This window comes from Musa acuminata, chromosome BXJ2-8 (assembly GCF_036884655.1).
Source record: "Musa acuminata AAA Group cultivar baxijiao chromosome BXJ2-8, Cavendish_Baxijiao_AAA, whole genome shotgun sequence".
In the NCBI taxonomy this organism is placed as follows: Eukaryota; Viridiplantae; Streptophyta; class Magnoliopsida; order Zingiberales; family Musaceae; genus Musa; species Musa acuminata.
In genome coordinates this window covers 45575001-45599409 of record NC_088345.1, presented here as the reverse complement: position 1 = coordinate 45599409, position 24409 = coordinate 45575001, and the positions used below count along the sequence as shown (strand labels likewise).

Below are 24409 nucleotides of genomic sequence, written 5' to 3'. Positions count from 1 at the left end.
GTCGAACAGTTGTCAGTTTTTGGGTTATTATGTTTATTTGATCCACTTAATTCAATTTGTACAACTCATTAATTTGATTTGGCATCGAATAATTTGGTTTATTCTTAATGTAATCAAACCGCTTTGTGGGTTTCCAATTGGACCGGTTCAGATAACGAGGGTGACGTCTTATCCACCCTTCTTTCCACCACTACGGTTGGGAGTCCTCTTCGCTCCGCTCTTCGCTTGCATCGTGAGGGAGGGCTTCGATCCATCGACCGATGGGAACTCTCCCGAGCTCGGCGGCGGTGGCGCTCCTCAACCCCAGTTCTCTACCTCGTCTGCAGCTGGCCGGCGGCGGCTTCCGTTACCGGAGGAACCTCGTCGCGATCAGAAGGAATTCGAGACAGAGCTGCTGTTGTGTCTTCAAGGAGAGAAAAGAGGTATGAAGCGAAGGGTGGAAATCTTTCTCCGTTAACGATTGATATAACCACTTCGGGGCTGTAGGCATTCTTGATTTGCCGCCAGCATTCGATATTCTCAATTTTGATACGTCGATGTGCTTGGTAGTTTGTTCTGTGGTGGCGTATTATTTCCCATTCAGTAACTCCTGCTCACTTTGACCTAAAATACTCACTTGTTGCATATAATATGGTGATCGAATGTTGACCATTGAAGTGTTTTAGCCATTCACTTTGGATTTTTAGGTAGTACCCCAATCAAAGTCTTTGTTTTGGTATTAGAGCAGGTCGTGAGTTGAAATCCCGCCTTTAATTAACAATATTTTGGTACTTTTGTAACAGCTTCAGTTTATAAGATTTGTGGTATCCACCAAAATCTTTATCAATGGCCAACTATGATGGTTTATCAGATGAATTCCAATTCATGAATGAAGAGGCACTTTGTGATCTTTCACTAAAATTGTTGAGAAAGCGGAATGAAAGATAGGATTCTGCTTCTAGCTAGATGAAAAGGTGTTTATGCAAACAAACAGTATGGGATGATGCCACAGGGTAGTCCGCTATTGTCTTTTGAGTTGCTACCCAGTCTTAATAGGTGCACATGAAATTACTATTACAATAAATTTTTTGCATATCGAACATCTACATCTTTCCAAGTGTAGTCTCTAGAGAGACCATGGTGATTGACTTTGTTTTGCATGAGTTTACACTGTATAACCAAGCAGGTACTTGCTATCCTTTTTTAATTGAGTTATAGTATATGTAGATGCATCCTCTTTGTTGATGTTATCTAGCTAGGGATGTAAATGACCTCGTGGAGTCTTCACATCTTATGGACCATTTGATGTATAATGATCTAGAACTGATAATATACTGTGAGTGGAACTGAAGCTAAACTTGTTTGAATAGGATACAACCTGCTTATACGAGTTATAGGTGATTTCATGTTCCATGTTACATGAAAGCATCGACCATCATAAATTGTTTTCTGGTACCTACATATCTTTGAGTCAGATGGTAAGTTCTTTTATTTTTTAGGTTAGGGCTGGTTTAAGGTTGGAATCTCTCAGCTAAGAGTAAGCTCATTTTTCTTAGTTCTGATTTTTTGTATGAACATCAAACGAATGCGTCACTGATATGAACTTATTAGGTGAATCTATGTAATAATATTATGCGTACTTATATAAAACCATAGATCTTGTATCATTCAAATTATTTTTCTCTTCCTATGGAAACAAACGATACAGCTGAAACCAACCCTCATGCTTGTGTTTATGTCATACATTGTAACTTCTAATGGGGCAACGAGTTATCAACAAATAAAAAAGGGCGTATCCAGCGTACAAGAGTCTTGCCAATGCGAGGTCTGGGGAGGATCAATGTATGCAGCCTTACCTTTAAATATTTAAAAAGGTTGTTTTCGTGACTCGAACTCTAGTTTCCTAGGTCACAAAGAGGCAACATTATCATTGTACCAAGGTTGCAAAGGGCAATGAGTTATCGGATGCAGAAAATGCCATGCTTTAAAATAAATTGTTTGATTAACAATTTTCTAAGGCATAATAAATTGCATGGATGTTCTGGTTAATGTTTTCTTTCTACTCTACACCTCTGACTATTTGGAGGCAAACATGATTCGTGACTATGTGTGTCAAAATATGGGTCTTTATGATCCTATTTTGAAATTCTCTTGGGTTGTATCTTTTAAGAAAAGGTGAATAGCTTACTAAATTTGAAGGATTGTTCTGTTCTTCTTGTGTTTGTTTATGTGAACATGTGAGGAATGTGCCAACTTTGTTTACTCTAGTAGCTTAGGTCTTCACTTTGCTAATTATATATTTTGTAATTAGTTCCACAAGATGACTATTGAATATTTTTATCGTGAAATTCTTCTTGCTTTCACACTCTTGAGTATATAACAAGATATATGACACCATAGTTTGACCTAAGCTGAAGTCATCTTTTTGCTCTTTTCTTGCCGCTTCCTATTTATTCCTATGTGGAGGAAGACAGATTCCAGATGGTGAAGCAACAATGTGGACCGTAGTCTTGAAGACTGGAAAAGGTAACTTAACCTCATTTTTATCATGATTATGTGTCTCTTGTGGTCATATTATTCTAGAGAAGATTTATTCTTATACACTAATTAACTAATGATACCTCTTATTTGGTCATTGGGAATTCTAATTATGTTTTTTGAATTTTCAGTGTTGATGGATTTTTAAATCCACTGAAGATGTATAATGCCAGAAGGCCTAGAACTATCAAAGAACTTTTGTATGAAATGAAATATGTACAGAATAAGTATTAGCTCATTTTTGGTGATTGAAAAATATTACATGCATTGTGATATTTGCAAGATGCCAAATTAAAAGATTGCTAATAGTTTTCTGTTTAAACAACACTAGTTTTGGAGTCGCATTGATCTGAATCAACATGCTTTCTTACTTTGCTTTCTCGAAGATGTAACTTCTCAATAATTCATATCTAGTTTTTAAAATAATTGGAAATCCACTGGTTTCAATTTTTAGTTTCTTGCATGCTCATAAGTGGTTATTTATTAAAAAAAAGGATTTCATTCTCTAATTGAAAGGATTGAATTAACAACTGACTATGAGATTTTAGTATAGAAGTGTTTTTCTAACAAGACTTTGCAAGCAAGCTTTTAGTTTTTGTGTTCATATATGCAAACAACTAGCTTAATGACCTCTTAGTTTAATCTATATATTAGTTCTGAATAAATTGACATGCAAGCCAACACAATTAGCAATAAAGAGTTGATGAGCTGCTCATACCTGGCATGCACTTTTCTTTTAGCTTATTTACCATAGAAAATCTTAGTGGACCTTTTTTTCCTTTTTTGCAGAGTTTACAAGCCTATCTTCCAATGATCAGACTAGAAGCAACACTAATCTATTACAATGGCTATGTGCACTTTCATGTGGAGCTACATCATGGTTGAGTTCTGTTGAAGTAGCACAATCGAGCGAAGGAACAAAAATGGACATGATTTATGAGATTGGGGAATTATTCGAACTGGGAATCCAGTTGTCGTATTTGCTTGTGTTATTAGGTCTTCTTGGAGTTGGGACTTTCTTTGTCATTCGTCAAGTCCTTGTTCGTCGGGAGCTTGACCTTTCTGCCAAAGAATTGCAAGTAAGAAACAATTTATGTTTTTCTTACACTTTTTAGAATTATTGGATGTACTGTAGACATGCCAATGATTAATATTATGCAAAAAAAAGGTAAGAATTATTTTGACGTGGTTGATTATTGGAAAAAAAATGCTATAATGTAATTTTATTTTTTTATCCATGGTTGGAGAGGAAGTAGGAATTGTTTGGTCAGCTAGCATAATACTTGACCTAGGAGTGAAATAAGAAACTCAATGAACTATGACAAATTTTGTTACAAGGTAGTGGTTAAAGGAAAAAGCATGGTTCGTCTTATCGATCCGTACCGATATACCGACCAACTATCGGTATGGTACGTATTGAGCTTTACTAAGTCATACAAAGCATACCGACACATGGTACATGGGAGCGTACTAATGTACTACCCATATCGGTCCCATATTGGACCGGCATGTATCACCCGTACCGAACGGTGTGTTGCAGTACGACGAACCTTGGGAAAAAGTATAGATAACTTTTAGCAAAAGTAATTCCATAAATATTATCTTTTAGTTATTACATTTTTTAACAATAAATATTAAACTAAACTTTACATCAACTTTTCTGGAACTTCTTAGCACAAGACTATCTTTTGGTCAATAACCAATCCGTATATGTATTATGAGAGTGTTATGGCAACACTGCCCAGTAATCTGTCAAGGAATTGTTGAAATCCAAGCAGACTGCATTTGGTTGGGATTGAATTAGAAGGTATATATGTACGTAGGTCACTTCACAAAAAATAAATACGATTGATTCAAATACGGTCATACCAGTTGATATAGATAAATATTCACCGATCCAACAGCCAACCTGTGCGTGGATCTTGTGATTTTAACCAATTTGGTCCCAATATGAGCTATACCGCTCGACACATATACCAATGCATATCATGCAGTAACTAGCCAGTATGCACATGTATACTGGGTAGTAAGTCGACCAACTGATCAAATATTTCCCATCTTTTTTTTATCTTCCTACTTTAGACCCCTCATTCACTCCCCTCTTTCATTTACTATCTCTTAAAGACTTAAACTCTTTCTATCTTTCTCAATCTTTCATCCAAACCTGTAAATATTAGCAAATCAAGATTCAAGTCTAAGAGAACAACGTCATAGTTCTGTAATCCAAGGTATATCCAAACTTTAAAGTCAAATTTGTGGTTAGTTCAAAGTCACTCAATAGGCGGGCTCACAAGTCTAGGATTCATTGATTATTTGAGCATCCCACGAGGATGCCATGAGATACCCAGCATGGATTTGGTGGTTCCTCCGAGTATGAGCATGAGAGTGCAGTTTTAGTACAGTACTATCTTAGGATTCCTAAATTGATGTAAAACATGTATTTTGTATCACTGCAGAAAAAGCTGTACAACTTACTGATTTGTTAGTCATCCACTTTGTTTGCCATTGTTTCTTTTCCATTTTCTTGTCTTCTGCTAAAATATGGAACACTTCTTTTATATTGCACTAAGATTGTAGATTTTTGTACTTGGGAGTATTTTCTTTTCCTAAATCATACAACGAAGATTGATGCTGTAAATTCAGATTTTATAATCTGCAGGAGCAAGTCCGAAGTGGTGATGCAACAGCAACAGAATATTTTGAACTTGGTGCTGTTATGCTTAGGAGAAAGTTCTACCCAGCAGCTACCAAATATTTGTTGCAAGCAATTGAGAAATGGGATAGAGAAGATCAGGATCTAGCTCAGGTTAGATGTTTGTAATCATTTTTGGCAATTTATGGAATTCCTTTTATCCCTTATATTTATTGTTCTGGCAGGAGCATAAAGTTGTTATTGTTGTGTATTTATCCTAGATCCAATGAGCACATTTTTTCTGGATCATCTGGTATAATATCTCCTTATGTCCTTTCTCCTCATAAATTTTAAAGTAATTTTTAACTGATTAAAAGACTTCTATAAAAAATTGATGTCGTGCATGATGGAACTTTAGAGATGACTAATTGATAAGGCATTTCCTGTTAAAATGGCTTGGTGAATTGCTTTATAAACCGAACAGGGCAAGAAACAGTGGGAGGCTTCTATGTATGCCAATTTACTTGTCTTGGTTACCTCAAGCTATTGATGCTAATTAGTGAAAAATGTGAAATTGTACATGCATTGCACTCCTCACGATTGTGAAGTCCAAGTATATACATGTGATGCTCTCCTTACGATGGCAAACTTGTTTCAACTACTTATAGTGCAACAGCATTAAAATGAGTCACAAAAAATTTGTTGCCATTTCCATTATTCATAACCTGGATGTCCTAATCATCATCTAAATTTTCGACAACATTTTGGACTCAAGATGGTGTGACATAATTCGTTACAGAATTAAATTCTATGGTGTTTGAGAATGAATGCAATGTACCAGTCTGTGCCTCGTCTACCGGCTGGACCGATAAGTATTACCCATGCCGTGTTGGTCCAGGTGGTTTCACAATCCATGTGATCAAGATTTAAGTTCTTAGATTTAGTATATGTTTGTAGGCACACAGCCTGCACATGTAAAGATGATAATCTCCCATCTTGGTCTTGGTCTGCCAGAATTTGTTCAATCTCTACCATTCAATTTTCATAGAAGTCCCACTGTTCAGACTGCATCACTATACTGTTATCAGTAAGATCCTGAACAGTTTGTAGATGATGTTTGGATATTGCTATTGGTCCCATTACTCTAATAAGTTGAAAAGAAAATTGTTGAAATAGATTATGTTTGTTTTTTCTGTCCAGCTACATTTTTATTGCCTATTGTACTAGTTTTCTTATAAACTTCCCTCTAATTTGACAGGTGTATAATGCTCTTGGAGTGAGTTACATCCGAGATGACAAACTGGACAAAGGTATTGCACAATTCGAGAAGGCAGTGAAGCTTCAACCCGGCTATGCCACCGCGTGGAACAACCTAGGCGATGCATATGAAAAGAAAAAGGACCTGAGAGCTGCTCTAAAAGCATTTGAGGAGGTGCTTCTTCTGGATCCAAACAACAAGATAGCACGGCCACGACGAGATGCCTTGAGAGAACGTGTCCGATTGTACAAGGGAGTCTCAATCAAATCAGAAGAGCGATGATTCTGTTTTGGTTGCCTGTCATCACGATAATTTAAATTTTGGTATCACCATAATGCCTTGAGAGAGCAGCAAGTTCAATCATGGAAGAAGTCTACTCATACGAGTGATGTGGTTCTCCGTGGCTTGCATGTATCATCGATGATCTGATTTTGAGGACTGATCTGGCCAAGTAGTTTACCCCTTTAAGGTGAGAAAATTTATCGTTTACTCCAAATGTTGTCAGTATACTTGCATTCCTTAAGCCAAGCTTTGAACTAAGAATCTTATTACACCGTGACTATATTTTAACTTGCATTCACTTTGTTCCTCTCTAGGAAAAAAAAATCAAGAAATATGTGATTGGTTTATAGTGGTTGAATTAATGTTCTATATTCAGTAGAGTTGATCAATCCATAGCTGCACTATGTTGTTTGTAAAGCCACTCATTTCATGTCTCCCTTTTTGTTGGTGGTGTCTCTTCTTGGTTCACATGACAATGCTCCTGTTAGCTTTTATCTATATATAGAGAGAGAGAGAGAGAGAGAGAGAGTGAGAGAGAGAGAGAGAACTTGATCCTTGTCTGATGTTAACAGGTATCCTCTATATTAAATCTGCAAAGAATAATGAAGACGAAAGTTTAGGCAGTCCCACATCAATCAATGTGGGACTCCAATGCAAATGATGTGGATATAATGTGGCTGTGCATGTGCATGTGCATGTGCATGTGATTATATTCTGGCCCATATGCTTCCACACCGAAGCAAAAATTGCTCTTTTGGCATTTTAATTTTATATTTGTTTTTTAATAATATCTGATGGTACAATTCGATATATTATTTATATATTGATATAATAATAATAATAATAATAATAAGACTGTTATTTTTTTAATTATTTGGAATCGGCTATGTGTATCTTTTTATCGTGATTGAGATTTATAGAAAACCATCATAATATATCGGTCATAATTGTAATACAGCATATGTTTTGCTATGAAAAGCAGCACAATTATGAAAGGCCACTTTAGCAACTATAATGAAGTCTCTTTAGAGCCATTATATCCCCATAAATAAATTTCGATGAATATAATATTTAATATCATAATTATGTCGAACATTATTAGCCAAAATAGTTTTTTTATATGAGTGAAGATATATTTTCAAATTATGATTCTTTTACGAGATGAATATTAGTTAGTCTTAAAGGGAGCTGATTAATTCTCGACTCTTCACATCCGTTTAGGTTCAATAATTTATAATTTAATTACTTATGTATCTCATCTACGGTCGTAACAAATGATATTAGAATGATATAATATTAAACTAGAGTATGAAAGGATTATCCGTAAACGAATAACTAAAGACCAACGAACGAAGACATTTTTGCCTTTGAACTATGCTTATCCTTACGAGGATATCAGCCTTAGATGAAAGGGACTGTCATGTCCCAATTTAATTTTATTTCAGAAGTGGGCAAAGACTTGAATTGGCTTATAAATACGACTCCATACATTTACTACCACTTAAGGTTAACGGATAAGTTTTCCTATCTAAGTCTGATAGTGACAACATATAATTTGATGTAATAGAATGTCGTCATCGCACATTAACAGCATCTCAAAAACATGATTATTTCCATGCTTTACATTCACACCAAATAATGCATTCCAAGGAAGAATTATACACTTCACTGAAGAGGTTAGAGGCTTATTTTAAACCCTCTTCACGAGAGTAATTGTTCTGTACACAGCACCATACAAGACCCAAACTGCAGTTGGTGTGAGCTACAGACCATTTGATGCTCCTACATGCACTTCCTCTTCAACACACTGGACTTACTGCACTGATGTGGGTAGATGAGATCGGCATCGGTGGCATGAGAAGCCACTGCTGCAACAGATTTGCCCAGCTGCTGCCTTTGGGGGTTGCTGCTGTCCTCCACTGCAGTGGATCTCCTTGACCTGTTCTTCCTTCCTGGTGCAGTAGAGAGTGGGATGAAGACTCCTGTTCCTTTGCTCTCCCTTCTTCTGTAGGCCACCTCGTTGGTGTGTGGCGGTAGCATCAACATCTGGGGCATGTAAGGAAGCTCCTGAAGGAAACAGCATGAAAGTAAGCCACCGTAAAACATTCCATCAAACAGGTGGTGTGCATTTCTCTGTGATCCACCTACCAGCAGCACCATGTCATGGACTCATGCATCCAAAACCAGCTGATGGTACTTATCACCAAGTGACAAGCAAGAGAAAAGTTGTGTAGTGACTACAGCATCAAATTTAATATCCTCTTCAATTATTGTACACAGCTCCAATCATGGTTGGATTCGTCAAACTTAGTTTTGAACGATCAATAACACTAAGATCGGAGCAAACCAAGAAAGAGAAGGGAGAAAGGCTCGCAGTAGCAGAGCAAAGTCTCGTTAGTCATGGCTGCAGAAAGCAGTGAGGAAACTGGTGACCAACCTGAACCGGAAGCGTCGAACACTGCGCCGGGGATTCTTCCTCGTCCTCCATGATTAGCAGCGCCATCCGCTTGCTTAGATCTGCAAAGAAGACATCATCTTCCACTTCCATGGCCTTCTGGACCTTACGCTATAAAGTACCCACCGAGAGAGAGAGAGTCCAAATCCTCACACCATATATCCCATGTATCGGCTAATAACTCGTCCTGGTTCTCTTATCCATCTTTGGTTGGCCATGGTAGCCTTTAAAGGCGAAGGCCGGGGATGAGGAGCAGTGGAGGAGCATGGGGATCGGAGGGACACGCGGGCCCGGAGGGCAGCTGGCCAATCCCATCCTCTTGTGACCCATAAAAGGATAGATAAAAGGTCGAGAAGAGAAATCATGGCATCGGATGCAAAGGTACAAATGGATGTGAACTGTGGAGAAGCGTGCAAGGTGGGCTTCTCTCCACGTCAAGAAAGAACTGCTGCTTCATGCGAACTCGAGTTCGTGAGGAAGGCTTCTCTCCACGTCGAGCAACTACTACTGCTTCGTATGAGTACTCTTCCGTCTTTTGAGGGAGGGAGACGCTTTTGGTGGCTCCTTTGGTCCTCGGAGTCGGAGGTCAGCAAGCCACCGGAGCTCGTGACCACTAACCAGTCTCGGACCACCTTCATTTGGTAAGAGATTCGGCTATCTACATACCTCACTCACTATGGAGATAAAGATGACACGCTTTCCCTTCCCCAACGCGTATTGTCAATTCTCCGTCCATAATATATATATATATTTATATATATTTATATATATATATTTATATATATATATATTTGAATCGATCAACGTCGAGGGATGAAAAGTCATTATTGATGATTCGAAGCAAACTTTTGAAGATGATAATTATCTTTGCTAATACGAGTTTTGATGACTGATAGTAAGATTTGGTGATCAACTCATATCTTCGCGAACTCTTCCTATTTCACTGGGATTTCATTTCATAAGGGTAAAGAAGAATTAACTTTTTTTTTTTTTTTGCTTTCTGAAAACATTTTGCACGCTTCTCTTTGTTTGATTAGAATTAGATAATAGATCACTTGCATTGCACATACTACTAACACAAATTCAAGTACTAAGCTTCATATGGTGTTTTTGGGTGTCTGGATAAGCTACCGGTTGCTCCTATAGTTCCGAGTGCCATTTGATGGATAACATTTGAGAGTTGGGGGGGGGGGCAAAGTTGATCATCTTGTTTTGTAAGTTTTCCTGAACAAAATTAAGTTTAGCAATATCAGAACACCTCAAGTCAGATCCTTTCTCCCTAATAATTGACTTGTATGCTACAATTTATTATCATATATTACCTCACATCCACACAAAATTAATCTTAAGTGAAAAAAATAAAAAGGAATTGTGCTTAGATACAACAAGAATCAGATTGACATCATGAGAGGTTGGAGGCAATGGCAAAGTTCCATTTAAAAGTCATGAGCAGACAATCTACATAGAAAGTTCCATACCTGATCAGCTCTTTTAACTCTTCCATTGAAAACCTTCAGACTCCAACTCTCTTTCTTGCCATGCTGCAGTAATGACTCAGAAAAAAAATTAGAGAAAATTGTCCCACATAACATCGAAGAAAATGTCACAGGAGGGCTTCCTGATGCTCGGAAAGCTAAAAACACTTCTATATAGTTCCCAAATGGATTACCACGGTAGGCACCACAGTTGAGAAGCTTCACGAGCCATCGGTTGTATCCATACTCGTGATCCCATCTGCAACCCCTTTAAAGACAACTCGCAGTTTCCTCAGGCACGATGTTTTCTTGTCATTTTTCTCGGATGTACCACTGGCATGAATGACATCCTTTGCAACTTTACCCATGAGGTCAAACAGGGGAAGCTGGAGATTTGATCGTGTCATTTCTTCTAGTACCGGGGGAGACTGCATGTAAAGATTTTTTCCTCGACATGTGACACTAGCTTTTGACAGATGAATGTTAGGATGTTCGCCAAGTAATCTGATGAACTGTGACATTAAAAAAATAAGCAACAGATGATCAGCATAATGCAGACAAGAAAAAAGACTTCACAAAAAGTAAGGTTACGTATCATAGGACAAGTCATTTAGTTGGTGCTGCTGAAGAAACTATGCAGTATAATCAAGAAATCTCAAGATCTGTTTGGCACATTCTTGGAAAACATCAACTCAGACGTTTCCTTTTATCATCTACCAGTCTAAAGTTTATGTACTAGAAAAGTATTATCCACAATTTTATGTAACAATGCATAAAGGATTACTCAGTGTGAAATGCAGAAGTTGATGATTAATGACAGTTTCACGGGCCCTCTTCAATGTCTTTGATTAAGCAGAGATGATATATTATGTGACAAATGAGACTCAGAGACACAAGCATCATCCATTTTGAATCTCAGTAAAATACTCTCACAAAAATTTTAAGTAAATTAGTGAATAGAAATTTTCATATGCATTACTTTGTTTGATTGTTATATGCCAGTATCCAATATTTCTTTCATTAACCATAAGGTACATGAACCTCAAATCAGAGTTTCCATATGCTGGACAAATTAGCATGCATATCCTTCAAGATTCTTTATCGTTGACTGATAGGGTAGTCAAGATAGATAGACCTGATATTCACAAATACACTCCAAGAGAGAGCAAATGCAACAGTCAAGTTTAGGTCAAACATGAGAGTAAATCAGACTTTTCTTGTAAAGAGAGGACTAACATGGACAAATTAGCAAACGATCATGCTTTCGCCAGTCTCTAATGAGCATCAATTGTAGCACAATGCAAATTTCTTGTCTAGGAGTAAAAGTATCTAACATCATACTAGTGATGCAAACTGACAAGAATGTCTAGTTTTTCTGATATCCCTAACAATCCCATGACCACCCAATTGGGTTGTTTCAAAGAAGACTAGGACTCAAACAGCCCTGTCCAAACAAGATTCCCAACAAGTTGACTTCAGCAGGGGACAGCATTTGTTCGATTCCTGAAGATCAGGAATCACACAAACTCCTAAAGGGTTCCTTGACAGCAAGGAAAAACAAGATCATCCATTATTATCAAAAATTGATTGACGGCTACATTTAGGGATAGAATAGTATCGTCATTAATGTTTAAGTAGGGTTTCAAACTTCAAAAGTCTTTTTTTCTATTTTCAGTATTATGTCATTATTTCTCATTAATCAAATAAAGTTTTCCTTGACTGTTTACTTAGGAGGCTTTTTCTCTTCCTCAAACCACAGGCAATACTAATGAATCTGACCTTGCAAAAGACCAAATTTTTTAAGAAAAATTATAGTGCAACTCTTAAGAGAAGAAGGTTATCAAAAGGTTAAGTTACCTGCAAAAGCGTAGTGGAAGTGTCCAGCTCAACAAGTGTTCCAGGCCCACACACTAGACAATCTGTGTCTCTGACAAAATCGGTTACTTTTATGTGTGTTCCCTCTGTTCCATTGTACCTAAAAAAGTTGTTGATCAAATAGTTAGAAGAAATGAATGGTAATCAATTCAGTACATAGTAGCTGAGATATACTGGGGAAAATGCTTCTCATCATTTCCATAACTCCAGTTAAACAAAACTTTTAATTTCTTAATCTCGTAAAGCCTAGAGAAAAAATTAACCAGAAAAGAGATTAGAGATTTTGTTATTAAAGGCAGTTATCCTCAGGTAAATACACCTGCAAAGCAACAAAAAGGGCAAAAAAGATTTATGGGGCCAAACTTGAATTTTTATTGGATGGATCAAATTGCTAAAAGATCAAAAGGTTGCATAAATTAATCTGACAAAAGTTGGATATCTCATTCACGTCTACTTAATCTGGCAAAGGATCATATCTGACTAGAATTATGATGTTGTGATCTTGTACAAAAGTAGAGTAGGCAGTCGATCAAGGGAGCAAAATGTAAATCAGTGTGAACAAATCATGGAAGTTACTCTATGTTCTATGTAGGCCAGTGCATCTACAGGATCTATGTGGTAGCACAGACATTAGTTGGGCATTCAATACAATCAAGTCTGCATTAACAACTTAAATGACACGATGTTGCAACATATATATTTTAGTTCCAGTCACAGCCTTCCAAAACTTCTTTCTAAGACTCTACATGACCCAATCAACACAAAAGATCATATTACAGTTTGATCAATTCAATCTTACATTAAAGAAAAAAGATTTAGGTTCAAGATGTACAATAATATTGCATCACTAGGGACTTGTTTTATTCATATATGATATTTAAAACTTCAATATTGCACAGCAAAGTCCAATATTTTACAACAAATGTAATTTATCATCGGCCTATTTCATCAAGAAAGTGAAATAAGTATGAGGAATGGAAATTTTGAAGAAAAAGAGAGGAAAAGGAAACAAGAAGAATGAAACGATAAAAAAACTCTCACCATTGTGGAGACAACAATGAGAATTATTGTTCCAAACAGAAGTATTTCCAGAAAATATTTTTTTAAAAAAAGAAGACTACTGTTTGTTAAATTTAATCACAACCATAACACCTTGATGAAGCCACAATTTCTAATTAAAAAGTCCAAACTCTTCTCCAAATATTTTATGAGCACTGAGTTCTCAAACTTAAACTGAAGCAGAAGAGGTAACTGATTCTGCATAGAGTGCATCTTAAGGTATTGTTATATTCATATATATCTTAGCAGAAGTGTACCTTGAAGGTCTGTACAAGGTTATCATTTCCTTGCAAACAAACTACAATAAGTAATATGCCAGCTACTTACATGCAAAAACATGATTAAATTATACAAGTAAATTCAAACTTCTCCTTCATTATAAAGCTCACTAGAGTTCGATTAACAACTACACCAAATAATCTCAACATATTGTTATCTATTATCTCTGGAACCTTTGGTTACCAACATTTTGTAACAAAAAAGAATATCCATGATTCCAGGTTAAGAAAAGATGTTTATAGGTTATCAGGATGTAGCAGTGAAAGGAATAAAACACTGAGATACTTCTTAATCACAAGAAAAGATATTTCTACTGTAAGTAGACATGGATCTCTTAATTCTTAGAAACACTTGTAGCATGTAATCTTTTCAACAAATTAGGCATGATCTATGACACTAAACAACCAGTACATGTCCAAATTAAAATTTATAAATTCAGTAATGTAAACAAATAAATATCATCATACATGTTGAAACAATTAAAACCATCTAAATGTAACTATCCGAAATAAAGGTTGAGTTCATATAATAATATTTAACAACCATCAGATATAATTGATACATATTTCCTTATGACGATCTCCAAATTTCTTTCCAGATTTTTTTTCTTATGACACCAACAATCCATCTCCATGCAAAATCCGAAGCAATGGCCCTCACGTGAGGGCCATGCGACAAAGCACGTGGGAACACAACGGGTGTGGTGTCGTGTCTCACAAATAGAAATGAAAATAAATAATAAAAGACACAACTGGATATGTGTCGAACACGTGTCCGACCATGTTGACGACGTATCCACCAAAAGCACGTGTCTGTGCTTCTTAGCTTGTAAGTATAAGTTCCCTTTGAGGCAATGTGATGTCCAATTCATACAAACTCAAAAGATACAACTTTCATGTGAGGCTTGTAATAAGTCAATAGAAAACAAAAGCACTCAAACTGATGACAAAGAAATGAGGAAGAAAAGATCACGTGAAATAGTTGCATAAAGTTTTGCTGCATCCAGACACTATCTTCAAGGCTTCCAATGCACAGGCAGCAGATATAATTGCATTCGTAGATGCAATAGCTGGAATTATATTCTTCACCACACCCTGCAAAGTGGGATGTACAGCGCATAATATGATGAAAAAAAACCGAAAGAAGATAACTGACAGAACAGAGAAAATTCATGTATATTGTTCTCAGTTACTGTAATCACAAAACCAAAGAGAACAAAAATGACATTCAAGGATTATATTTTGTTCCCCACGAGATGCATGTAAAATCATAATTGGTGCAATGATTGCCTGTTTAGCAATGGCAGGGACCATGTTTTCTGGGGCACCCACGTCTACCCAATCTACTTACACCAGGTTTATGTAACCTTTGATTGGACTTCGGGCATGCGCAGGTAACAAAGTTGGTAACAGAGTCAGATTTAGGTTCAGGTTTCAGTCAGGATGGGTTTTCTCAGGTGTCATGGTCCACCTAACCCACTTGAATTGGGATCGAGTACCTCTTAATCTGAACTTCTAAAGAACAACTACTGTATAAATATGATATTTTTAATTCCAAAATTGAAATGCAAATAGTTTAAGATATTACATCAAAGATCAACTAGAATTTCAATATGAAGCAATTTAAGAATGAAAAGCATGGATTCGGAACTCTTCATGGACAACGAATAGAAGAAAAAATATTATGCTGAAAAGCAAAAAAACATATCAATAAAGTCAAAATATTGCAAGCACCACACGTGCTCCATCCAGAAAGCCAGAACATGGGGGTAACTGAAAGTAATTTGTATATTAATGGTGTGAAATATCTGGAGAAACATCCAGCTTTTCAAATAACATTAGATTATATATACAATTACAATTATCTATAAGTAAATATGCTTGTTCACATGTGCACTGATAATATCCATACATTCATGTGATGATATTCCTTATAGCATAAAACATCTAAACTATTTGAGAGGCATACCTGTGTCAGAGAATATGTTACACCAGTAATACCAAAAAGTTCAGCTCTCTTGAAGGCCTGATCAAGATATTCAAATGAAACATAAATATACAAGAATATCATATTAACTGAAAAAGGAACATACATCACAAGTAAGCAACCTGTGAGTAAACCCACTGCATATGTTCAGGATCATCAGCATCAAAATCTTTCCCATGATGGACCTATTAAAACAATAATCAGAATGATAATAGCAGAGGCAAAAAAAAAAAAAAAAACACACGAAAGAATGAGGAGAAATTTTAATTACCTCGCCCCATTTGATCAAATGTGCATACTCAATACAATGAGCAGCAGTTCTAGGTGTCTCTGCTAAAGTGCATAGAGGAAACTTCACTTGTGGTGGGAAAAGCCAGATGTTGCACTCAAAACAAGGTGTCCTTCCAGGCAAAATTACTCTAGCATGGCCCTTAAAACCTTCAGTTCCACCATCTACGATGGGTTTAATTGTCTCGGGAAGAGGCTTGTCATCAGTATCATACTCTAGATTTCCCAAAAACGATGAGACATACTACATCAGATGGAGAATGAACAGAAGTCACTTCTAGACAGATCAACATTAGCATAATGAATGACGGCCACTACTAGAGATCTACATCAAATTGACATTGCACTGTACTTTATAAGCCTATATCACCAGAAATAACTAACAAGGTAGCAATTTACATTTTGGGACACAATCTGGATCATTAAACGTTCGATGTCAACATTTTCCTGAAGGCCTAAACAAACATAAACACATTGAATAGATGGCCAGTATTTATGTTCAAGCTGGCCATCCTCGTAAAAAACCTTGCATCTTCATATACTATCCACATATGCACCAACATATATATGTATATAAATTTGTATGTGTTCCACATTCTAGATAATTGTATTTTTCCAACTAACAAATCTGAAGTTCACTCCTATGATAAGATGTCCCAAGATGACTCGTGTTCCTACTTTTGTTTGACATACCAGAGCAATCCACACTTCACAACACAGTACCGAGCATCAAAATAATGTAGAACCAAGAAAAAATATTTTTTAATTTATATATATATTAGTTTGACAATAGTTCATAAAGCATTATGCAGGTTTATGTGCACATGAGATCTACTAAAAGCCATTCTGATATTGCCAGTTGTCACAAAATAGTACCACCACAATCAAAAGCATAGAAATATATACAACCTGCAAAATCTTCATATATTGTAAGAATAACTAATGTGTCACAAATCCCTGTTCTATCTGTTTTAAAATGTATATATGAGTTTCCACAGGTTTCACCAGCTACCACATAACTTCAGAATGTCTCTACGAGACCATGCTCACTCTATTAGAGCAAACACTAATTGTTTAAAATAGTCTGAAATTTTCAAAACATGTACATTGTCATAATTAACAGGAAATCCTATATTAAGCTTGTCGACCATGATATCATCTAGGTGCCTAAGCAACTTAATTAAAAGACAATACTACATTAAGCTCGTCAACTGTGTATCATCTAGGTGCCTAAGATACAACCTTTTATTAGGCTATATCCATTGCCAAGACCCACCTAGGTTATTTGGCAATCTTAACCTATAAATATACTCATATTTCACATTCAATCTAAGTCACTCAAAGCATGGTTCTCTGTGTCACACATCAAATACCCAAAACGTCAAGCTACGATCCAAAGAATCTCTTCTTTTTCTCAACAAATGGAACAGTACAAAACTAGAATACATAGAGTATGGAAAGTTCGCATAACAAATTAGACAACTTACCAAGGAAGCCACAAGCAACGGAATTTATATAGCTTCGAGCATCAATTGAATCAAGACCAAGGACAATTATATTGAAATCATTATAGAAGTCTATGTCCTTATCCTCAATCCTGCAAAAATGTGGGGTAATATTCACCCCACTAATTCTTTTCATAACACGCTCTGCTGCAACTTCTGCCTTGGACTTCCCAACATCCTGAAGCCTACACCATCAAAACAAAATACTTTAGAATATAACCCTCATGAATATGAGGACATGAGGCAAAATCTGTTCACAATGTGGAGAAAAGATGAAAGGAGGATTCTTACACGAGAATCTCAAAAAAGCATGCCCTTTGAGAAATATAGCAATTAATTATGCAATTTATCATTCTTCGGATTGTTCTCACAAGACAACCTATGCATGTCTAGAGTTTCAATCTATTTGCAGCTCAAACTATAAAACCCTATAAGAGATGTATAATTGCTGAAAGAGATACAAATTAGACAGCCCACACAATCATGTTAAACAGGGATTATATATCTCTTTAATACAGAAAATTTGGCCTTTTTTCTGGAAGGGATGTCAGGAGTAAATCATAGGTTTCCTCCATACCAGGAGTATGGTAGTTAAGAAAAGAAGCGTCCATACCAAGCAACGCTACAAAGTAAAATCAAAGATCATACTAGAGATGAGAATAAGATAAATATATACGATCATACTGTTCATACTCGATATCATTGTTTCGTTCATCTAATGCACAAATCTTCAAACATATGATGGGCATCGTCCAGAAAGGTAAACTGACAGGGAGTACAAATCGACCTGAAAAGGAACTGTCGGTTGAGATTGGAGACCTCGATGGTGTCCATATCAATGACATCGATGTTCTTGAATCCTGACAAGGCCAAGTCCTTGAGCAGCTCGCAGCCCAAACCGCCGGCCCCGACCACAAGCACCCTCGCGATCTCCCCGATGTCCTCCCTCAGCTGCAGAAATCGATCAAAACGAAGATAATAAGAAAGTAGGAGGACATGATCGATGTCTCTTTCTAGAGTAACTGCGATCGAGGCTCACGGTGGGGCTGGGCTCGAAGTCCTGCCCGACGATGTTGCCGGGGCGGGCGAGGAGCTTGTCGACGTCCCTCCACCTTCCGGGATCCGACGAGACGTCCGCCATTGCTTACTCCCTCAGCGACTCGCTGCTGCTGACGTTGTATTATCTTCACGGCTGTGGGAGAACAGCAAACCCCAACGAAGAAGACGCAGCGGCCGCGTCTCAAAGTAGAATAAGTGCTGGTACGGTGGACCTGCGGAGCAGCAACCTTTGGTCTAAATAGAGGTCCACCTATTTGTTCCTCACCCCCTAACCAATGCCTTAAGATTCCGATTCACGTTTATGATTTGTATCAATGAACTCAATATAAACTACATCTATATTTATTTATTTATTGATATTGTATGTAATGAAAAGAATGATACAAAGTTTTTATAATATTTTTTTATTTAGATGTAATGTCTTCTATATAAATGCAAACATAATAAATAACTTTTTATGGGTTCATATCCATTTTTTATCATTGTATCCAATGGAAAAGGAGGGGGTAATTACACATTACCATAATATTTAATTAAGATTCGTATTTCGATCTTTATATTTTAAAAAATAACATTGGGCTCCCTACACTTAAGATCAAACATTTAATCTCAATTCTCCATACAATATTTATCACATGCAAAAAAAACAATGAATGAAAAAAATAATTTTTTATTTTTATTTTTTAAATTATTAAATTTATAAAAACTTTATTAATTTTCTCTTTTACTCTTCTTTTCAAACTAGCCTTTTGCTCCTTCTTGCTCGCTCGTCACATATGTCGCTCGCTTGTCGCACATGTTTACCGCAAGTAGTTTGGAAAGAGGAGGAGAAGAGGAAACCAATAAAGTTTATATAAAATTAATAATTTAAAAGATAATAAAGTTATATTTTATTCTTTTCATTTGTGTTATTTTTTACGTGATAATTTTTCCTCAATAGAATTAAGAATTATGGTTAAATATTTTACCTTTGTAAGTATATAAACCTAGTACTATTTTTTAAATAATAGAGACCGGAATACTAATTATAGTTAATTATAAGGGGTAATATGTAATTATCCCCAAAAAGATATAAGAATTTGGAAAATGACCCCTTATGTATATGAATGAAAACATTGTAATGATGTTTCATAATTTTTAATCTAATGTTGATGCTTATCATGTTGATTGTATCAATCCCTATTTGAAATGACTAAATGTCAGTTGATAATATTTGTGTTTATTGGGATGATGATCTTCTTAATGATGCATTATTCTCAACAAGACTGCTAATTAGAATAGAATTATCCCACCAAAGACAAATAGGTGGTCATCATATATTATTGATAGAGAAGTTACTCATGTTAGAAGACAAAAAACATCCAGGTGGTCATTTGATTTGAATAACCCAAGTTTCTTAGATAAAAATAAAAAGTAATGATGTAATTGAAATTGAATTGGCTAAAATATAGATGTCATTTATAACGTTTTTAATAGTTTTATAGTGTTTTTAGCACTTCAATAAAAAATACTTAATACTATTAATTAAAAATATTATAAATAAGTTAAATAGAATAAAAAATACATTATAAACTATTTAATATACTACCATGATTCAAATAGATATTTATAGTTGATTATGAATAACATCACCCAAGTGATATAAAGTCTTATCTAAAAATACTATTATATTTAAAAGTTCAACAATAATATTATTATGTTTAATAGTTTAGGAATAATATTCTGCCAAATAGGCATCGTGTTAAGCTTGGAAAAAAAATTAAATGTAGATATAAAAGTGCTAAGAAAATTATGCTAACATATAGGGCTGCAAAACATGAAAATTAAAAAATTAAAATAAAAGGAACAAATCTAGTGGAAAAATTAAATGGTGAGATAAGTAGTATAAGATATAATGCAACAAATGAGAAGAACACAAACAAATAATAGAAAACGAGACATTCATAAAGAGAAACGACACTCACTCTAAAGAGAATACAATCAACAAGAAAAGATCGACAAGTATTCTTGGGTAATCAACGAATGTGAATGTTTTATCTTTGGGTAATCAAGAGAGATTTATCTTTGGGTAATCAACGAATGTGAATGTTTTAGTTTTTTCTAGGGGAGTGAGGGTCAACGGGACTCGGGTCACTAGGGAACAGATCGATGAGAATAACACAAGGAGAAAAAAGAGTCGATGAGAGTTACAACACAAGAGAAAATGAAACAATCGACGAGAGTTTAAGGTTTAGGGCACAAAAGAAGAAGAAATATAATAGAAGCAAAATAGAGAGAAAAAGTCATATTTGGGCGCGAGAGGAGTTAAAAACAACCTAATTTAGGATATGAGAAAATAAAAAACAATGATGAAAGTTTAAGGTTTAAGGCACGATTGGTGTGGCTTATGAAAGAAGAGAAACCTTTAAAATCAATAAAACTTTTTTTTTTAGAAAATTCATCTTATATAATATCTCTAATAATCTATTTATTCTATTGAATAAAATTATAGAAATTCTCTCACATATCTTTGTTAAATTTAATTTTCACATATATTCCCTTCATCTCTCTAACTCAAGTCTAAAATGGATTTCATGTGAATTCTCATAAAATAAAGTAACATGATATCAAGATATCAAATGATCCACTGTATGATTTGATCTTTAATTTATAGTACTAAGTATTTGCCCACCAACTCTCTTTTTGAAATTGCATTTTCAATCTTAGATTATTTAAAAATCATCTTTATCAGACTCCAAAATCCAACTAGTAGTAACAATATCTTTGCCCAATATGTCATGCCTTTGAGACCAATAATAACTAGAAGTAAACCCATCAAATGGTGTGCAAAGAAATAAATCATGATAGAATAGATTATTATAAATAAGGGGAGTATTTTGTGGCAATTATTATAATGAAATAATGCTGGCTGGGCCTCACAATCTCACTCTTAACTTTCCTCTCTCTCTCTATCAGCTCCTCTCTCTTGACACGGAGAGAGAAAGAAGAGATCCCAACGGCTAGTCACGAGAAAGATGTCCTTCTCCAACGTTAGATAGAAAAAAAGCAAAAGAAGAGCAGTAACGCAGATGAGAGGCTGGTCAAAGTCTTCATGGCCTGTGTGTGTGTGTGTGTGTGTGGGTGGGTGTTAACAGAGGTAACCCGTGATGTCTCTGTCCATTACCCATTGGAAGTGAAGCCACGCGCCCACATCCCAATAAAGAAGACGAAGGGAGAAGGCTTAATCCTCACCTACTAGGAGTAGGTTCGACTCGGAGTGATCCGAGAGATCAGACATCGCATTTCCCATGCCAAGCAGAAGAAATGGCATCGATGGTTGGTAGTGGACGCGATTGATGGATCGTAATGGCAGTAGGAGCCCTGTCTGTGAGGATAAAAAAGGACGATGGATTGGACGTGGAGTAAATGAGTCGTCAAGGACGGTGTAGGGCAATTGACTGATACCCTCCGTACGTGCAAATCCTGACACCCTTGCATGCCTCGATCCACGCGGTAGATTTGTCGTTTGATTTGGGGAACACGGTTTCAGAGACTCTTCTTCTCCGTTGGAATCGGGAACGGAGATGGGTGAGAGACTTCGAGTCCACCCACCACCTTCCATTGGAAGAACAGTTGTTATCAGTGATTCCAGAGATAGAGAGAGAGAGAGAGAAAGAGATGTAATCGATGTATCAGGACAATTTGGGTCAAAAGTTTTTGGGAGCAGAGACTTATGGAGTCGAGTAAAGAAAGGAAGGAGGAGGAGGAGGAGGAGGAGGAGGAGAAAGAAAAGGTTGAGTGAGAACAGAGGAGGGCATCATTTCATCCTCCCAAGCTCGCCTCCCAAGACTTCAAAGCATCATTCTCTCTTTCTCCTTTTTCTTTTTCTTTCAGAGCCACAGAGAGAGGAAGAGTCGTAGGATTAGCTCCCATCCCCAAGCAGAGGGAACGTGATTTCTGACTCATAAGCATCGGTCATAAGGAGACTGTGCATTCTAATGCTATTACGAGAACAAGGAGTTCATACAAGACCTCATTTCACGCCATGGAAACGCTCGAGACCTCGAGGTTCCGTCATCATCCTTAAGACTGCAATGGCAACTTGCATGTGCTCAAAGCAGAAAAGATTTCTAACCTACTGCAGCAAAAGAAAGAAAGAAGCAAAGTGAAAGACACTTTGATCATTATTACTAGCAATCTGAAGTTTGTGAACACAGTGACACATAACAGGAAAGCTTGATAGCTCCCTCATCTCCACCACAAGTCCTAAAAGAGAAGAACCAAAGTACAGCTCTCAAATCCTTGCTAGATAATATAAAATAAGACCTTTCTATATAAATTGCACCTGAAACATATATATAGTTTCTTACCTAACTAGAAAACAAAGGAGAATAAGAAGAGAAAAAAAATGGTGAATTACCCATTTTTCATGTATCTGCGGCAGAGACTCCACTAAGCCTCTTCTCTTTGGACGACAAATTTCCCCACCCAGTGAACTCGAAATGAGATGTAGAGTGAGAAACACAAGGTTCAAGCAATCAAGCTTGGTTCACATGATCGAGCAACTGCTGCTGGTGTTCTCATCACTGAAGTAGGTGGTGTAGGAATCGCCTTGGTGCGGTGCCGTCGCTGGTGCCAGTGCCGGCGCCGGGGGCATGTTGTAGTACATCGGTAACGGTGGTCGAGAATAACCTATCATTGGCTGGAAGGCGCGATCCTGGGCATTCATCATCATCATCCTCTGCTGCTGCATCTGCTGCTGCTGCTGCTGTTGCATTTGTTGCTGCTGCAGCATTGCAGCCATGTACTGCTGCTGCTGCTGGTATGGATTGGCAGCGGCGATCACCTCGGGCGGTGGCGCCACCATCCCTCCTTGATAATACCCGGGCGGTGGGCCTCCCGCCGGGTGGCCTTGTACCGCCGCGGCGGCCGGAAAGTTCCCCATCTGGCCCATCGGAGCTTGCATGGTACCCATCTGGTGTACTACACCCAGGCCAGGGAGTCCTTGGCCGATCATGCTTGGATTCATCATAAGATGGCCGCCGCCGCCGCCACCACCACCGCCCACCTCGTTCTTCACGAACATTCTCTTGGCTCCATTGACTGGATTGGTGTTGCAGTTCCCAGCTTGGCCACTGGCATTGATGCTGCCATTGCCAATGGGAGCCCCTTTGTTGCTATTAGCGCCATTCTTACCGTTCTGTGGCCCGGCATTACCACCATTCTTCCCCCCACCAACACCATTATTCTTAGTGGCAGATCCACCACCAATACCACCCTGGTTTTGATTTCCACCACCACCACCACCCCCGTTTTTACCACTTCCACCAATACCAATCTTCGGCTCATTGGTATTGCACATGACTTTTTTCTGCACAGGCACATCTGCGCCTTTCTTACCGCTGCCACCACCGCCATTTCCGCCCTTCTTATCCTTCATGGCATGCCCATTCGGCGTCGCAACCGCAGGCTTGATCTTGATGTTCTTGAAGTCGTCGTCGAAGTCAGCGTCATAGCAGTCGAACTCATCCATTTCATCATCGTCGTCGTCATCAAATTCATCATCATCGAAATCATCTTCGTCATCGTAGTCATCAAAGCCCTTGGGAGGCAAGCTGAAGCTCACAGATTTGGGATCCTTCGGTGGTAGGAAGTTGAAGTTTTTCAGCTGAGGCAGCTGCACATCTTTGGACCCTTTCATCTGCTGTAGCTGCTGCAGCTGTTGCTGAAGCAGCAGCTGCTGCTGTGGTGTCGGTTGCG

The 24409-nt window shown here is 37.2% G+C and overlaps 4 protein-coding genes across 7 annotated transcripts in view; 1 reads left to right on the top strand and 3 right to left on the bottom strand.

Annotated features, from left to right (window-relative positions):
• Positions 1-145: 145 nt before the first annotated feature.
• On the top strand, positions 146-7114 carry LOC135619682 (tetratricopeptide repeat domain-containing protein PYG7, chloroplastic-like). 3 transcript variants are annotated; one of them, XM_065121929.1, is made up of 5 exons: positions 146-422; positions 2454-2505; positions 3307-3596; positions 5177-5323; positions 6408-7114. In XM_065121929.1, the coding sequence occupies exons 1-5, from the start codon at positions 261-263 to the stop codon at positions 6687-6689; spliced, it is 933 nt and encodes a 310-aa protein (XP_064978001.1). In that variant the 5' UTR covers positions 146-260; the 3' UTR covers positions 6690-7114. The 3 variants fall into 3 exon arrangements, with proteins under 3 accessions (XP_064978001.1, XP_064978002.1, XP_064978003.1); XM_065121930.1 differs by having other exon boundaries at positions 287-422; positions 2450-2505; XM_065121931.1 differs by having other exon boundaries at positions 290-422; positions 2446-2505.
• Positions 7115-8284: 1170 nt separating this feature from the next.
• LOC135619681 (uncharacterized) lies at positions 8285-9461 on the bottom strand. Its single transcript, XM_065121928.1, has 2 exons — positions 9127-9461; positions 8285-8756 (listed from the first exon to the last, which is right to left on the bottom strand). The coding sequence occupies exons 1-2, from the start codon at positions 9235-9237 to the stop codon at positions 8472-8474; spliced, it is 396 nt and encodes a 131-aa protein (XP_064978000.1). The 5' UTR covers positions 9238-9461; the 3' UTR covers positions 8285-8471.
• A 1095-nt stretch (positions 9462-10556) lies between these two features.
• On the bottom strand, positions 10557-18876 carry LOC135619680 (NEDD8-activating enzyme E1 catalytic subunit-like). Of its 2 annotated transcripts, XM_065121927.1 has the most exons (10): positions 18651-18876; positions 18399-18562; positions 17594-17796; positions 16090-16322; positions 15941-16003; positions 15801-15857; positions 14805-14926; positions 12477-12594; positions 10814-11131; positions 10557-10685 (listed from the first exon to the last, which is right to left on the bottom strand). In XM_065121927.1, the coding sequence occupies exons 1-9, from the start codon at positions 18750-18752 to the stop codon at positions 10841-10843; spliced, it is 1353 nt and encodes a 450-aa protein (XP_064977999.1). In that variant the 5' UTR covers positions 18753-18876; the 3' UTR covers positions 10557-10685; positions 10814-10840. The 2 variants fall into 2 exon arrangements, with proteins under 2 accessions (XP_064977999.1, XP_064977998.1); XM_065121926.1 differs by having other exon boundaries at positions 10557-11131.
• A 3922-nt stretch (positions 18877-22798) lies between these two features.
• LOC103995358 (heavy metal-associated isoprenylated plant protein 32-like) overlaps positions 22799-24409 on the bottom strand; it is a 2573-nt gene continuing 962 nt past the window's right edge. Inside the window, exon 3 of the mRNA XM_009415926.3 lies at positions 22799-24409. This exon is cut by the window's right edge and continues 276 nt beyond it. Coding sequence (XP_009414201.2) covers positions 23199-24409 — 1211 coding nt within the window. The 3' untranslated portion in view covers positions 22799-23198.